The sequence below is a fragment of the Coregonus lavaretus genome, assembly GCF_964263955.1.
Source record: "Coregonus lavaretus genome assembly, chromosome: 23".
Taxonomy (NCBI): Eukaryota; Metazoa; Chordata; class Actinopteri; order Salmoniformes; family Salmonidae; genus Coregonus; species Coregonus lavaretus.
In genome coordinates, this window is record NC_140010.1 from 42,540,461 (window position 1) to 42,556,143 (window position 15,683).

At 41.7% G+C, this 15,683-nt stretch overlaps 1 protein-coding gene across 2 annotated transcripts in view; it reads right to left on the reverse strand.

The window, feature by feature from the left end:
* Window positions 1-15,683, reverse strand: part of dlg1b (discs large MAGUK scaffold protein 1b) — a 265,655-nt gene that overhangs the window by 223,666 nt on the left and 26,306 nt on the right. For both annotated transcript variants that reach the window (XM_084187957.1, XM_084187958.1), the window contains exon 3: window positions 3,071-3,234. In XM_084187957.1, the coding sequence (XP_084044083.1) occupies window positions 3,071-3,234 (164 nt within the window). The remainder of the gene's footprint in view (window positions 1-3,070; window positions 3,235-15,683) is intronic.

The following is a 15,683-nucleotide window of genomic DNA, read 5'->3' on the forward strand; positions in this document are numbered from 1 at the left end:
AATACAACAAAAAAATAATTGTAATACCAGGTCATTGGTAAAAATAGAAAGAGTAGAGGGCCTAGAGAGCTGCCCTGCAGTACACCACATTTTACATGTTTGACATTAGAGAATCTTCCATTAAAGAAGACCCTCTGAGTTATATTAGATAGATGCAGTGGGGGAAAAAGTATTTAGTCAGCCACCAATTGTGCAAGTTCTCCCACTTAGCTGGTAGAGCACGGCGCTTGTAACGCCAAGGTAGTGGGTTCGATCCCCGGGACCACCCATACACAAAAAATGTATGCACGCATGACTGTAAGTCGCTTTGGATAAAAGCGTCTGCTAAATGGCATATTATTATTTATTATTAAAAAGAGGAGAGAGGCCTGTAATTTTCATCATAGGTACACGTCAACTATGACAGACAAAATGAGAAAAAAAATCCAGAAAATCACATTGTAGGATTTTTTATGAATTTATTTGAAAATTATGGTGGAAAATAAGTATTTGGTCAATAACAAAAGTTTCTCAATACATTGTATATACCCTTTGTTGGCAATGACACAGGAATTTGTAAGTCGCTCTGGATAAGAGTGTCTGCTAAATGACGTAAATGTAAATGTCAAACGTTTTCTGTAAGTCTTCACAAGGTTTTCACACACTGTTGCTGGTATTTTGGCCCATTCCTCCATGCAGATCTCCTCTAGAGCAGTGATGTTTTGGGGCTGTCGCTGGGCAACACGGACTTTCAACTCCCTCCAAAGATTTTCTATGGGGTTGAGATCTGGAGACTGGCTAGGCCACTCCAGGACCTTGAAATGCTTCTTACGAAGCCACTCCTTCGTTGCCCGGGCGGTGTGTTTGGGATCATTGTCATGCTGAAAGACCCAGCCACGTTTCATCTTCAATGCCCTTGCTGATGGAAGGAGGTTTTCACTCAAAATCTCACGATACATGGCCCCATTCATTCTTTCCTTTACACGGATCAGTCGTCCTGGTCCCTTTGCAGAAAAACCCAAAGCATGATGTTTCCACCCCCATGCTTCACAGTAGGTATGGTGTTCTTTGGATGCAACTCAGCATTCTTTGTCCTCCAAACACGACGAGTTGAGTTTTTACCAAAAAGTTATATTTTGGTTTCATCTGACCATATGACATTCTCCCAATCCTCTTCTGGATCATCCAAATGCACTCTAGCAAACTTCAGACGGGCCTGGACATGTACTGGCTTAAGCAGGGGGACACGTCTGGCACTGCAGGATTTGAGTCCCTGGCGGCGTAGTGTGTTACTGATGGTAGGCTTTGTTACTTTGGTCCCAGCTCTCTTTTTTTCTCAATTTGTCTGTCATAGTTGACGTGTACCTATGATGAAAAGTACATGCTTCTCTCATCTTTTTAAGTGGGAGAACTTGCACAATTGGTGGCTGACTAAATACTTTTTTCCCCCACTGTAGCTCTGAATCCACAATATGGCAGAGGTTGAAAAGCCATAACACATAAGCTCTCAACAACAGGTTATGGTCAATAATGTCAAAGGCTGCACTGAAATCTGACAGTACGCTCCCACAAATCATCTTATTATCAATTTCTTTCAACCAATTATCAGTAATTTGTGTCAGTGCAATACATGTTGAGTGCCCTTCTCTATAAGCATGCTGAAAGTCAGTTGTTAATTTGTTTACAGAGAAATAGCATTGTATTTTGTAATTGTAACAGTTTGCTAAGAGCTGGCAGGAAGCTGACAGGTCTGCTGTTAGAACCAGTAAAGGCCGCTTTACCACTCTTGGGTAGCGGCATGACTTTGGCTTCCCTCCAGGCCTGAGGACAAAGACTTTCCTCTAGGCTCAGATTAAAGATAAGACAGATAAGAATGGCTATAGAGTCAGCTACCATCCTCAGTAGCTTTCCATGTAAATTGTCAATGCCAGGAGGTTTGTCATTATTGATCGATAACAATTTTTTCACCTCTCCCACACTAACTTCACAAAATCCAATGCTTTTCTTTCATTATATATGTTTTTTATGCTCGAGTACGATGGCTCACTGTTTGTTGTTGGCATTTACTGCCTAAGTTTGCCCACTTTGCCAATGAGGTAATCATTAAAATAATTGGCAACATCAAATGGTTTTGTGATTAATAAGCCATCTGATTTGATGAAAGATGGAGTTGAATGTCTTTCTGCCCATGATTTCATTTAAAGTACTCCAACGTTATTTTCCATCATTCTTTATATCATTGACCTTGGCTTCATAATACAGTTTCTTCTTAGTGAGTTTAGTAACATCATTTCTCAATTTGCAGTAAGTGCCATTCAGATGTGCAGCCAGACTTATTAGCCACTCCCTTTGCCCCATCTTTTTCAACCATACAGTTTTTCAATTACTCATCAATCCATGGAGTCTTAACAGTTCTAACAGTCAGTTTCTTAACAGGTGCATGTTTATCAATAATTGGAAGAAGCAATTTCATAAATTCATCATGTGCAGTGTCTGGATGCTCCTTATTCGTCACATCAGACCAACAAATATTTGTAACATCATCCACATAAGAGTCATGATCTCTTATACACTATTTATGGCCCAGCTTTTGGAACTTTGGCTTTCACCACAAAGATAATGATATTCATATCCATAATTATGCATTTCTGTATAGTACAGATCAAGGACCAACGATGTAATTCCGTTACCATAATTCCGTTACCGGATGTAAATACACTTCACATACAGTAGATCAATAACCCAAATAAATAAACTTAAGGTGTCATGTTCTGCAGACATCTTTGAATCTTAATTCGGAGCAGATATTTAAGAGTTTTAGGAACACGTGGTCGCATAGAAAACTGTTTTTACTGTAATTATTTGCATCTGCACAGTTCTTCCATTAAATGTGCTTTTGGAAGTGTCCCTTCATCTATTTCACATGATGTGAAGCAGCTCCCTGACATGAGATGGGAGCAAGGGCCCTATACAATAGACAGACAAAATACAAACAAAATACAAAAACAATTCCAAATTTCTTATCCCCCAAGTGACCCATGATGCTACATATTCTGTATACCGTCGCTGACCATGAATCGTTCTCTCTTACCTCTATGCTGGTGCTAAGGCTTGGCAGAGTGTCTGAGGTCACCGTTGTGCTTTGGAAGCTAGAGAAATCCCACAGGTTGACCGGTGGCATGGGCTCCGACGCCTTCGGGGACTCCACACCTTTCTGATTATCCAATAAGGTCACTTCGTAAAATTCCTGGATATCTGCAGCAAGACAGGAGAGATAGTTTCGTTACATTTATTTTGTTTGTTTATTTGGACAGATAAAAAAAAAAAAACATTCAAAACAAAGTTTTTAAAAAACATATAGGAAGAAAAGGACGCATGCGTCATGTTCTGTTTATGCAGGCATTCATTACCCCCTTCTGTTAGTCTGTATTACTTTCCTCTGGTGTTATTCCGCATCACGTCAACTTTTTGGGTCATTACAACTCATAACAGCCATGTTGTCAGTAATATGGCAACTCAAGTGCTACTGAATACACCCAGCTAGAGTACTAATACATCTCAGTATACTGGTGTAATAAACTGATTGCTGAACTTAATTATTGGGAGGCAGGATCTGAGTTGGCTGGGGTTAGCAGTCAGTTTTAAATTAGGATCTCAAGGAACACCCACCAGGAATCCTGCCATAGCTGTAGGCATATTCACACTGACGTTCTGAGGAAAGGAACTGAATCCTACTGACATGATTACCTGTCCTAAACTGGAGTTGATTACCAGTGTTGTTGTATGTTATAAATAGTTAGGTAAACTGGAATGAACCACCCAAGATATAGACGTAAGTGGTAGCTGCAGTGAGAGCTTGGAGGGGGATGAGGGAGGGGCTGTAAAGGACATTCACAGCTGTTACAACTTTCATCAGGTTACACTCGCGCGTGGCACAGAGGTCAGTCACTTATTCTTGTCTGAGCAACAACTGGACTTGGCAAGAGAGACTACCCTGTGTAAACTTCTCTGTGTGCCTTCCATGCCAAACATTTAGGAAGCATTACACAAATCTCGTGACATGAATAAACTGCTGAACTATTGACAAAGTAATGGACTAAACAGAGTCTGGGGAATGGTTCTCGAGATCTAGGCGTAACCGTAAGTAGCCTAACTAATTTCAGTTTAATGTTTATTTTTCATACAATCATTGCAGAAGGCAATATAGGCCTAGGACTTTTTTCCCCCAATTTCATGATATACAATTCATAGTTACAGTCTTGTCCCATCGCTGCAACTCCCGTACGGACTCTGGAATGGCGAAGGTCAAGAACCATGCATCCTCCGAAACACGACCCTGCCAAGCCGCACTGCTTCTTGACAAACTGCTCGCTTAACCCGGAAGCCAGCCGCACCAATGTGTCGGAGGAAATACTGTACAATTGGCGACCGAGGTCATCGTGCATGCGCCCGGCCCGCCACAAGGAGTTGCTAGAGCGCGATGGGACAAGGACATCCCGGACAACGCTGGGTCAATTGTGCGCCACCTCATTGGTCTCCCGGTCACAGCCGGCTGCGACACAGACTGGGATCGAACCCTTGTCTGTAGTGACGCCTCAAGCACTGCGATGCAGTGCCTTAGACTGCTGCGCCACTCGGGAGGCCCTGAGTGTTTTTTTCTTGACTCAAGTGTTTACTTCCTCACAGAATGTTATCACCAACTTATTTTTCCCTGTAGTACAACCATTCCTTCCAAATGTTTATCACTGTCATAACTAGGAATTTTGACAAGTAGTTAAGTAATTACAACTGACAACATTCAAGTCACAGGCTGCAAAAGAGATGTACTCAAAACTGTTGGAAACTAGGCTAATCCCAGTTTAAAAAGGTATGGTAAACTTTTCTTTGACTTGTATGCGTTTTCAGTCAGCCACATTCTCTAAGAGATTGTATTAGGTCAGTGGTCACCAACCGGTCGATCGCAATCAACTGGTTGATCTTCAAGGCATTCCTAGTCGATCACCAAATATTTCTGGGAAAAAACAACGATAAAGCCTTGCGTTCCTGTTTTTTTGGTTTTATTTCACACTGTTGGTGGTATATGCACTTGATTCAACAGCCCTAGCGCTGGAAAGGCAACGTATTCCCATTTTGAACCATGTGTCTGAAGGTAGAACTCCACCTATCCGGCAGGCCCAGAGAGCAAATCAAGTGCACCTATAGGCCTACCGCTGGCCAATCAGAAAGGTCCGATCACCGTATCTGCACAGTTTCCTTGAGCAATTGACTGTAAAAAGAAGCTTCGAACGCACACCAAAGTTGATACTGGGAGATTTAAAAACTTTTAAAATCATGACTAGAGACTCAGCGAATACAGCAAAGAGCTGCTGTTTTTATGTGTAAGTTAATGTTTAAGTAGTTATTCACGCCTTTATAAGCCATAAAATGTGCAATCTCCCTACTTTATTACTTCCACAAGCTACAACCAGCACTGCTGCTGCAATGAATGAGTATGGCAAAGTGTTCCGATAAGCTTGCGTTATTATTAGCGGCTTGTCTTTTTAATAGATTCATATTTCACTTTCTTTGGTCATAGGAGTAACATGAATTGCATGAGGCAGAATGCAGTGCGACTTGAGTTCCGCCATCAGCGTTGTTACAGGCTTTGGTATTTCCATTTATATTTTGAGGTTGGACTTTAGCACGTATAGCACGTTAGAACATAGGGCGCACTGATTGGTCACCTCGTTAGTCAGTATGGGTTACACCTGTGCTGGTTGCCATCTCGTTAATGGGGAGGTTTCACCTGTGCTGGCCCAGGTGCTATTTAAGAGTGGCTGGCCCAGTGCTCCAGTTGTCTTGAGAGATGTGGAGGGTCAACACCTTTGATTGGCTCTCCCTATTTAGATTTCTAGACAAACAATCCTTTATCTGATCTTCCATGATTTTGTTTTGCTCCACCTTTTTGGTTTGCTTCCTATCTTTAAGTTTGGTGTGGGTTTTTCTTTTGTTTGCCTCTTCTTGGGCAAATTTAGTTGGCGTCTTTTAGGTTCCAGTTGTTGTTGCTTGTCAACTTTCATTGACATGAGTATCTTTCAGAACCCCTCCTAAACCCCCACCTGTTTAGTTTAAGTTGTCAGTGACTTTGTTAGTTCCTCCTTCTGTTTGAGTGACATTGTGGTTTTCTTGCTGGGGAACGTAACAGCTTGAAGACTGTCTCCCCTTTTCTCAGCGGAGAAAAGGAAGACAGCGGGACGGTGAGAGTGCAGCCTCAGCGCTGCTCCCTCCCTCCCTTCGGACTGACCATCAGATGCAGGCCATCAGTCCCCAAAAAATATATATAGAATATTATTATGCTCACTTAGCTGTGCCTCACAAGTAATACAACAAATTATCTATTACCAGGGTGGTCATAATGTATTGGTCCTCTTTGCTACAGAGCGGTAGATCTCTGCTTACACTTTGACTCAGAAAGTGATCTTGACTCAAAAGGTTGGTAACCACTATTAGGTGAACCATACTGACCACAAGTTGGGAGATTACCTTCCTATCTATTCCGAGATCATTAGCAGTGATCCAGTGCCATTGTGCAAAGACCTAGATCCTCGCCAAACTGGCATTTCTTAATTTGTGGATTCATATTTATGTAATAACCTGAACAATAATAATGAAATGCCATAATAACATTCACTTCTAGGTAGAGCTGTGACGTAATTGAATAACCGTGTAACTGACTTCTGGATGAATACCGTCATGAAATTAAAATAACCGTTTACAGGTGCAATATGCAGAACTTGCTCAGCCATTTCCTGGACGCAAAAATTGTAATAATTTGCCTAATTTCCATTTGTGAGACAAAACAAGCAATGGGTAGTGTAGACAATCATTGTACCATCTAAACCGCTGTGCAATCATTTTTAATTAAACCAAAAATAGTATTTTCGACTTTTTCAAACTGGTGTACAAAACCATAAGTAAGACGCAAAAACAAAACTTAAGAACGTGAAGCATAGAAATAGCGCACATAGAACAGATCTACCGCTTCTTAACACTTGCTTTCAATGAGAATGACATATCTATACCACACATTTCTATGTGAATTTGGACAAGTCACCCAAAAAGTTAAATATTGCAGCTTTAAAATAGGCCTACATCAATTTTGGTAAAATAAATGTTTCATTAACTTTATTTTCATGTAGATAAACTTTACCTAACAGCGGGAGTATTTACTAATTATTATAAGCAATTGTTTTGCTAACTTAGAGAGTCTACTAAACTGTCTACAAATCTCCTCCCCTTTCCAACTGTCGTTTGATGCTCCAGCAGCTAAACCGCTAGATGTGCGGGGGTGTAGAATAGCTAGTCTATGGCACTTGATGCGTGAACTTTCTTTTATACAATACACATTTCCATTGCTTGCTAGTAAAAAAATAGGTCTGATTTTTAAAAAGGTTGAATGTGTGACTATCCAATAATTATTCAACAGCAGTCAAGGTTGTTCTGGCTCTGAGGCCTAGAATGTGCGAATGTTGTGTCAAATGGACAAACCACTCCAACCTAAAATGGAATAATTTGATAGAATATTTTAATTTATAGACTAATCAATGCTAATAAATAGGCTATGGACATGTTGCGTGACTTTGTTTCCATTTTAATGATTGTCAATTTCATACTATCGCATAGCTGGCCATCTTCCCCTTCATACTTTCCTTGTCAATTCATTATCTTACAGCCTACTTTCGGAATGCCTAAAGTAAGCGTACTTTTTTAAATACGTTAAGGAAATGAGAAATATTTGCTCGTGTCTGACATACTGTCACGTCTCCTCCCGTTGCTCCCCTCCGGCGCTCTGATTCGCCGGTCTAGTGAGCCACCGGTCTGAGCGCACCACCTCGGCAACACCGGAATGGAAACCCCCTAATCATTTCCAGCGCACCTGCACCTCATCTCATCACCACCCCTATTTAGCCCTGGACTGTTCTGGATGATTTTGTGTGTGATTGTTAAGCTTCATGTCGTTTACTCTATCATTGTTATTTCTCTTGCTCATTGTTAAGTAAACCTTGACCTTGTTAATTCCTGTGTCTGCGTCCTGCCTCTTCGTATACTCAGTACACGTCACACATACGCTGGTAGCTTTGATCCACGGGTGTGTGAGTTCGATGATTCTCTCTATAGGCCTATATGTCCATTCAGAAAGTTTCCCAAAGTAGGCTGTCTGGACTCCATCTCTTTAAAAAGAATCAAAGGCTCCTTTCATGATTTGATCTTGTAAAAGGCACATTTTCAGTAACTTAGGCTACATTATTTCACTCATTACGGCGTCCTGTCTTCGAAGAACATATGTCAATGCCACTGCCATCGAATGACCGCAGCAGCAGGGTTTGTGAAATTATGTGAATATTTCGGGGGGGGAACGTCGGACTTCGTGTGAATGGATTTGTGGTTCGAAATAGGATCCATATTTTATTTATTTATTTGCAGAAAACTCAACAGGCAAGGCATTTCTTTATTTTGACTCAGTCAATACGAAAATGCGATAGATCCTCGGCCAACCTGGCATTTCTTAATTTGTAGATTAATATTTATGTAATAACCTGAATAATAATGTGTAATGCCATGATAATAGCGAAGTGTAATGGTTTGTTTCAAATAGGTTTTATGAAGCATATCCATGTAAACAAGTGTACTAACAGAATTGTGACCTCCCCTTTTAACATACAGTGCATTCGGAAAGTATTCAGACCCCTTGTCTTTTTCCACATTTTGTTAAGTTACAGCCTTATTCTAAAATAGATTAAAATGTTTATTCCCCCTTATCAATCTACACACAATACCCCATAACGACAAAGCAGAAACAGGTTTATATATTTGTACAAATCCATTAAAAATAAAAAACGGAAATATCACATTTACATAAGTATTCAGACACTTTCCTCAGTACTTTGTTGAAGCACCTTCCGCAACAATTACAGCCTCGAGTCATCTTGGGTATGACGCTACAAGCTTGGCACACCTGTATTTGCGGAGTTTCTCCCATTCTTCTCTGCAGATCCTCTCAAGCTCGGTCAGGTTGGATGGGGAGCGTCTCTCCAGAGATGTTCGATCGGGTTCAAGTCCGAGATCTGGCTGGGCCACTCAAGGACATTCAGAGACTTGTCCCGAAGCCACGTCTGCATTGTCTTGGCTGTGTGCTTAGTTTCGTTGTCCTGTTGGAAGGTGAACCTTCACCCTAGTCTGAGGCCCTAAGCACTCTGGAGCAGGTTTTCAAAGGAATCTTTGTACTTTGCACCGTTAATCTTTCTCTTGATCCTGACTAGTCTATCTGTCCCTGCCACTGAAAACCATCCCCACAGCATGATGCTGCCACCACCGTAGGGATTGTGCCAGGTTTCCTCCAGACGTGACGCTTGGCATTCAGGCCAAAGAGTTCAATCTTGGATTCATTAGACCAGAGAACCTTGTTTCTCATGGTCTGACTCCATTAGGTGCCTTTTGGCAAACTCCAAGCAGGCTGTCATGTGCCTTTTACTGAGGAGTAGCTTCTGTCTGGCCATAAAGGTCTGATTGATGGAGGGCTGCAGAGATGGTTGTCCTTCTCGAAGGTTCTCCTTTCTCCACAGAGGAACTCTGGAGCTCTGTCAGAGTGACGATCGGGTTCTTGGTCATCTCCCTGACCAAGGCCCTCCTCCCAGATTGCTCGGTTTGGCCAGGCGACCAGCACTAGGAAGAGCGTCTTGGTGGTTCCAAACCTCTTCCATTTAAGAATTATGGAGGCCACTGTGTTCATGGGGACCTTCAATGCTGCAGACATGTTTTGGTACCCTTCCCCAGAATGGTGCCTCGACACAATCTTGTCTCGGAGTTCCATGGACAATTCCTTCGACCTCATGGCTTGGTTTTTGCTCTGACATGCACTGTCAACTGTGGGACCTTATATAGACAGGTGTGCCTTCCCAAATCATGTCCAGTCAATTGAATTTACCACAGGTGGACTCCAATCAAGTTGTAGAAACATCTCATTGCTTGACAATGGAAACAGGATACACCTGAGCTAAATTTTGAGTCTCATAGCAAAGGGTCTGAATACTTATGTAAATAAGGTAAACTTGAAAACATTTCTAAAAACCTGTTTTTGCTTTGTCATTATGGGGTATTGTGTGTAGAATGAAGAGGAAAATGTTTTATTTAAACCATTTTAGAATAAGGCTGTAAGGTAACAAAATATAGAAAAGGGGAAGGGGTCTAAATACCTTATAGACCTAAGACAACAGTGTAACATATATTTACTCTCCCGAGTGGTGCATCGCAGTGCTAGCTGTGCGACCGGGAGACCCATCGGGGTAGGGGAGGGAATGTCGTCCAGGGTAGGGGAGGGAATGGCCGGCAGGGATGTAACTCAGTTGGTAGAGCATGGCGTTTGCAACGCCAGGGTTGTGGGTTCGATTCCCACAGGGGGCCAGTATGAAAAATAAAAAAATAATGTATGCACTCACTAACTGTAAGTCGCTCTGGATAAGAGGCTCTGCTAAATGACTAAAATGTCAATTTAAACAAAATGGACACACAGGTCTATTTGGTCTCCCAGAATGCCAACACGGCATGTAAGACCTGGTGTGCGTGGGATAGCGTTTCAAACGACAAAAACAAACCAGTTTTTACGGTCCCCTGTAGCTCAGTTGGTAGAGCATGGCGCTTGCAACGCCAGGGTTGTGGGTTCGTTTCCCACGGGGGGCCAGTATGAAAAATGAAATGTATGCACTCACTAACTGTAAGTCGCTCTGGATAAGAGCATCTGCTAAATAACAAAAATGTAAAATGTACTGTCGTCTGAACCATTCTTGCCTATATGATTTTCTGTAATATTATTTATTTCATTTGTTGTACTTTTTACCCCTTTTCCGTGATATCCAATTGGTAGTTAGTCTTGTCCCATCTCTGCAACTCCCCTACGGACTCGGGAGAGGCGAAGGTTGAAAACCATGCGTCCTCTGAAACACGACCCTGCTTCTTGACACACTGCTTGCTTAACCCGGAAGCCAGCCGCACCAATGTGTCGGAGGAAACACCGTCCAGCTGGCGACCGAAGTCAGCTTGCAGGTGCCCAGCCCGCCACAAGGAGTCGCTAGAGCGCGATGGGACAAGGAAATCCCTGCCGGCCAAATCCTCCCCTAACCCAGACGACGCTGGGCAAATTGTGCGCCTCCTCATGGGTCTCCCGGTCATGGCTGGCTGTGACACAGCCCGGGATCGAACTCGGGTCTGTAATGACGCCTCAAGCACTGTGATGCAGTGCCTTAGTCCGCTGCACCACTCAGAAGGCTTTCTGTAATAAAAAAGACTGTAGTCCGTTGAGCGTAGTACAACTTGAGAATGGACCTCATCTTTTAGTTACAGTATATACACATTAGGCTACCAATACCATTACATAGAATATTATAATCCAGCACTCCAGATGTTGCTCGATTGCAAGTGTATTTCTGGGTGATAGGAAAAAGGGCTGATAACCCTAATGGTACTCCAACCCTGAAGGAGATAAAAGCCCATGAGAAGAATGCTGATCTTCTGGAAAATAATGTTCAGAAAAGTACAGACCGTCCGCAATGCAAAGGCAGTATTTTAAAACGGAATAGTAGGCATGGGCGGTATACCGTATACCGGGGTATTTGGAAATAGCCACGGGATGTTTTTTTCAATACCGTCGAAACCATTTATTTGAAATCTTTCAATACATTGTAACCCATAAGAGTCTAAGCCGGGGGGGGAATACTAAGCCATATGGAATTGTTTTAGGAAGGTCATACCAAGGATAATTTTTGCTATTTCATTTAGTATTTTAAGACCCCTTGAAGTATAAAAAAACAAAAATGTTTGTCCTAAATCTGAGATAAGATCAGGAAAAAGGTTATATTTAACCCCTTATTTTTAGCACTAAACAGTGTCCATTTATACTTCCAAAGATTTTTTAAACTAGTTTTCCATCACAGAAAATCCATTAGCACAACCCATCGAGCAGACAATAGCTTCATTTTTCATCAGATGATAGGAGTGCAAAGCTATTAGGCTGGCAGCCATACAAGTAAATAAGCTTACAACGAGCTTCATGATGTAGTCACCTGGAATGCATTTCAATTAACAGGTGTGCCTTCATAAAAGTACATTTGTGGAATTTATTTCCTTCTTAATGCATTTGAGCCAATCAGTTGTGTTGTGACAAGGTAGGGGGGTATACAGAAGATGGTCATTTACCAAATAGGGCTAAGTCCATACTATGGCAAGAACAGCTCAAATAAGCAAAGAGAAACAACAGTCCATCATTACTTTAAAGACATGAAGGTCAATCAATACAGAACATTTCAAGAACTTTGAATGTTTCTTCAAGTGCAGTCGCAAAAACCATCAAGCGCTATGATGAAACTGGATCTCATGAGGACTGCCACAGGAATGGACGACCCAGAGTTACCTCTGCTGCAGAGGATAAGTTCATTAGAGTTACCAGCCTCAGAAATTGCAGCCCAAATAAAATGCTTCACAGAGTTCAAGTAACAGACACATCTCAACATCTACTGTTCAGAGGGGACTGTGTGAATCAGGCCTTCATGGTCGAATTGCTGCAAAGAAACCACTACTAAAGGACATCAATAAGAACAAGACACTTGCTTGGGCCAAGAAACACGAGCAATGGACATTAGACAGGTGGAAATTTGACCTTTGGTCGGGAGTCCAAATTTGAGATTTTTAGTTCCAACCGCCGTGGTGTGGATTAACGGTTGATCTCCGCATGTGTATTTCCAACTGTAAAGAATGGAGGAGAAGGTGTTATGGTGTGGGGGTGCTTTGCTGGTGAAGGAAAAGCAGCAAACAAGTGCTCAGCATATGTGGGAACTCCTTCAAGACTGTTGGAAAATAATTCCAGGTGAAGATGGATGAGAGAATGCCAAGAGTGTGCAAAGCTGTCATCAAGGCAAAGGGTGGCTATTTGAAGAATCTAAAATATAAAATATATTTTGTTTTGTTTAACACTTGTTTGGTTACTACATGATTCCATATGTATTATTTTATAGTTTTGATGTCTTCACTATTATTCTACAATGTAAAAAATAATACATAAAAAAAACATGAATGAGTAGATGTGTCCAAACTTTTGACTGGTAGTGTACACACACACACACACATACATACATACATACATACATACATACATACATACATACATACATACACACACTACCGTTCAAAAGTTTGGGGTCAATTAGAAATGTCCTTGTTTTCGAAAGAAAAGCAATTTATTTGTCCATTAAAATAACATCAAATTGATTCAGAAATACAGTGTAGACATTGTTAATGTTGTAAATGGCTATTGTAGCTGGAAACAGCTGATTTTTTTATGGAATATCTACATAGGCGTACAGAGGCCCACTATCAGCAACCATCAGTCCTGAGTTCCAATGGCACGTTGTTTGCTAATCCAAGTTTATCATTTTAAAAAGGCTAATTGATCATTACAAAACCCGTTTGCAATTACGTTAGCACAGCCGAAAACTGTTGTGCTGATTAAAGAAGCAATAAAACTGGCCTTCTTGAGACTAGTTGAGTATCTGGAGCATCAGCAATTGTGGGTTTGATTACAGGCTGAAAATGGCCTGAAACAAAGAACTTTCTTCTGAAACTCGTCAGTCTATTTTTGTTCTGAGAAATGAAGGCTATTCCATGCAAGAAATTACCAAGAAACTGAAGATCTCTTACAACGCTGTGTACAACTCACTTCACAGAACAGCGCAAACTGGCTCTAACCAGAATATAAACATTTACACACACATATACATGTATGTATATATACACAGTGAGGGAAAAAAGTATTTGATCCCCAGCTGATTTTGTACGTTTGCCCACTGACAAAGAAATGATCAGTCTATAATTTTAATGGTAGGTTTATTTGAACAGTGAGAGACAGAATAACAAATACAATCCAGAAAAACGCATGTCAAAAATATTATAAATTGATTTGAATTTTAATGAGGGAAATAAGTATTTGACCCCCTCTCAATCAGAAAGATTTCTGGCTCCCAGGTGTCTTTTATACAGGTAAAGAGCTGAGATTAGGAGCACACTCTTAAAGGCAGTGCTCCTAATCTCAGCTTGTTACCTGTATAAAAGACACCTGTCCACGGAAGCAATCAATCAATCAGATTCCAAACTCTCCACCATGGCCAAGACCAAAGAGCTCTCCAAGGATGTCAGCGACAAGATTGTAGACCTACACAAGGCTGGAATGGGCTACAATACCATCGCTAAGCAGCTTGGTGAGAAGGTGACAACAGTTGGTGCGATTATTCGCAAATGGAAGAAACACAAAAGAACTGTCAATCTCCCTCGGCCTGGGGCTCCATGCAAGATCTCACCTCATGGAGTTGCAATGATCATGACAACGGTGAGGAATCAGCCCAGAACTACACGGGAGGATCTTGTCAATGATCTCAAGGCAGCTGGGACCATATTCACCAAGAAAACAATTGGTAACACACTACGCCGTGAAGGACTGAAATCCTGCAGCGCCCGCAAGGTCCCCCTGCTCAAGAAAGCACATATACAGGGCCGTCTGAAGTTTGCCAATGAACATCTGAATGATTCAGGGGAGAACTGGGTGAAAGTGTTGTGGTCAGATGAGACCAAAATCGAGCTCTTTGGCATCAACTCAACTCGCCGTGTTTGGAGGAGGAGGAATGTTGCCTATGACCCCAAGAACACCATCCCCACCGTCAAACATGGAGGTGGAAACATTATGCTTTGGGTGTATTTTTCTGCTAAGGGGACAGGACAACTTCACCGCATCAAAGGGACGATGGACAGGGCCATGTACCGTCAAATCTTGGGTGAGAACCGCCTTCCCTCAGCCAGGCCATTGAAAATGAGTCGTGGATGGGTATTCCAGCACAACAATGACCCAAAACACACGGCCATGGCAACAAAGGCCCAGTGGACTTGTTGTCATCCTAGTTCTATTATTTTGAATTGAGATTGAAGTGGTGATCTGAGTACATCTGTGCCTGTGGTCAGTTGTTTTGCCAAGTCAAGAAGAAGCACATTAAGGTCCTGGAGTGGCCTAGCCAGTCTCCAGACCTTAATCCCATAGAAAATCTGTGGAGGGAGCTGAAGGTTCGAGTTGCCAAACGTCAGCCTCGAAACCTTAATGACTTGGAGAAAATCTGCAAAGAGGAGTGGGACAAAATCCCTCCTGAGATGTGTACAAACCTGGTGGCCAACTACAAGAAACGTCTGACCTCTGTGATTGCCAACAAGGGTTTTGCCACCCTTGGTTAAGTCATGCCACCCTTGGTTAAGTCATGTATTTGACCCCTGCCACCCAGGGGTCAAATACTTATTTCCCTCATTAAAATCAAATCAATTTACAATATTTTTGACATGCGTTTTTCTGGATTTTTTTGTTGTTATTCTGTCTCACTGTTCAAATAAACCTACCATTAAAATTATAGCCTGATCATGTCTTTGTCAGTGGGCAAACGTACAAAATCAGCAGGGGATCAAATACTTTTTTTCCTCACTGTACATACATACAAACATACATACATACATACATACATACATACATACATACACGTATATACACACACATTCATATATACATACACACACACATATATATACACACACACGTAAATACATATACATACAGTGAGGGAAAAAAGTTTTTGATCCCCTGCTGA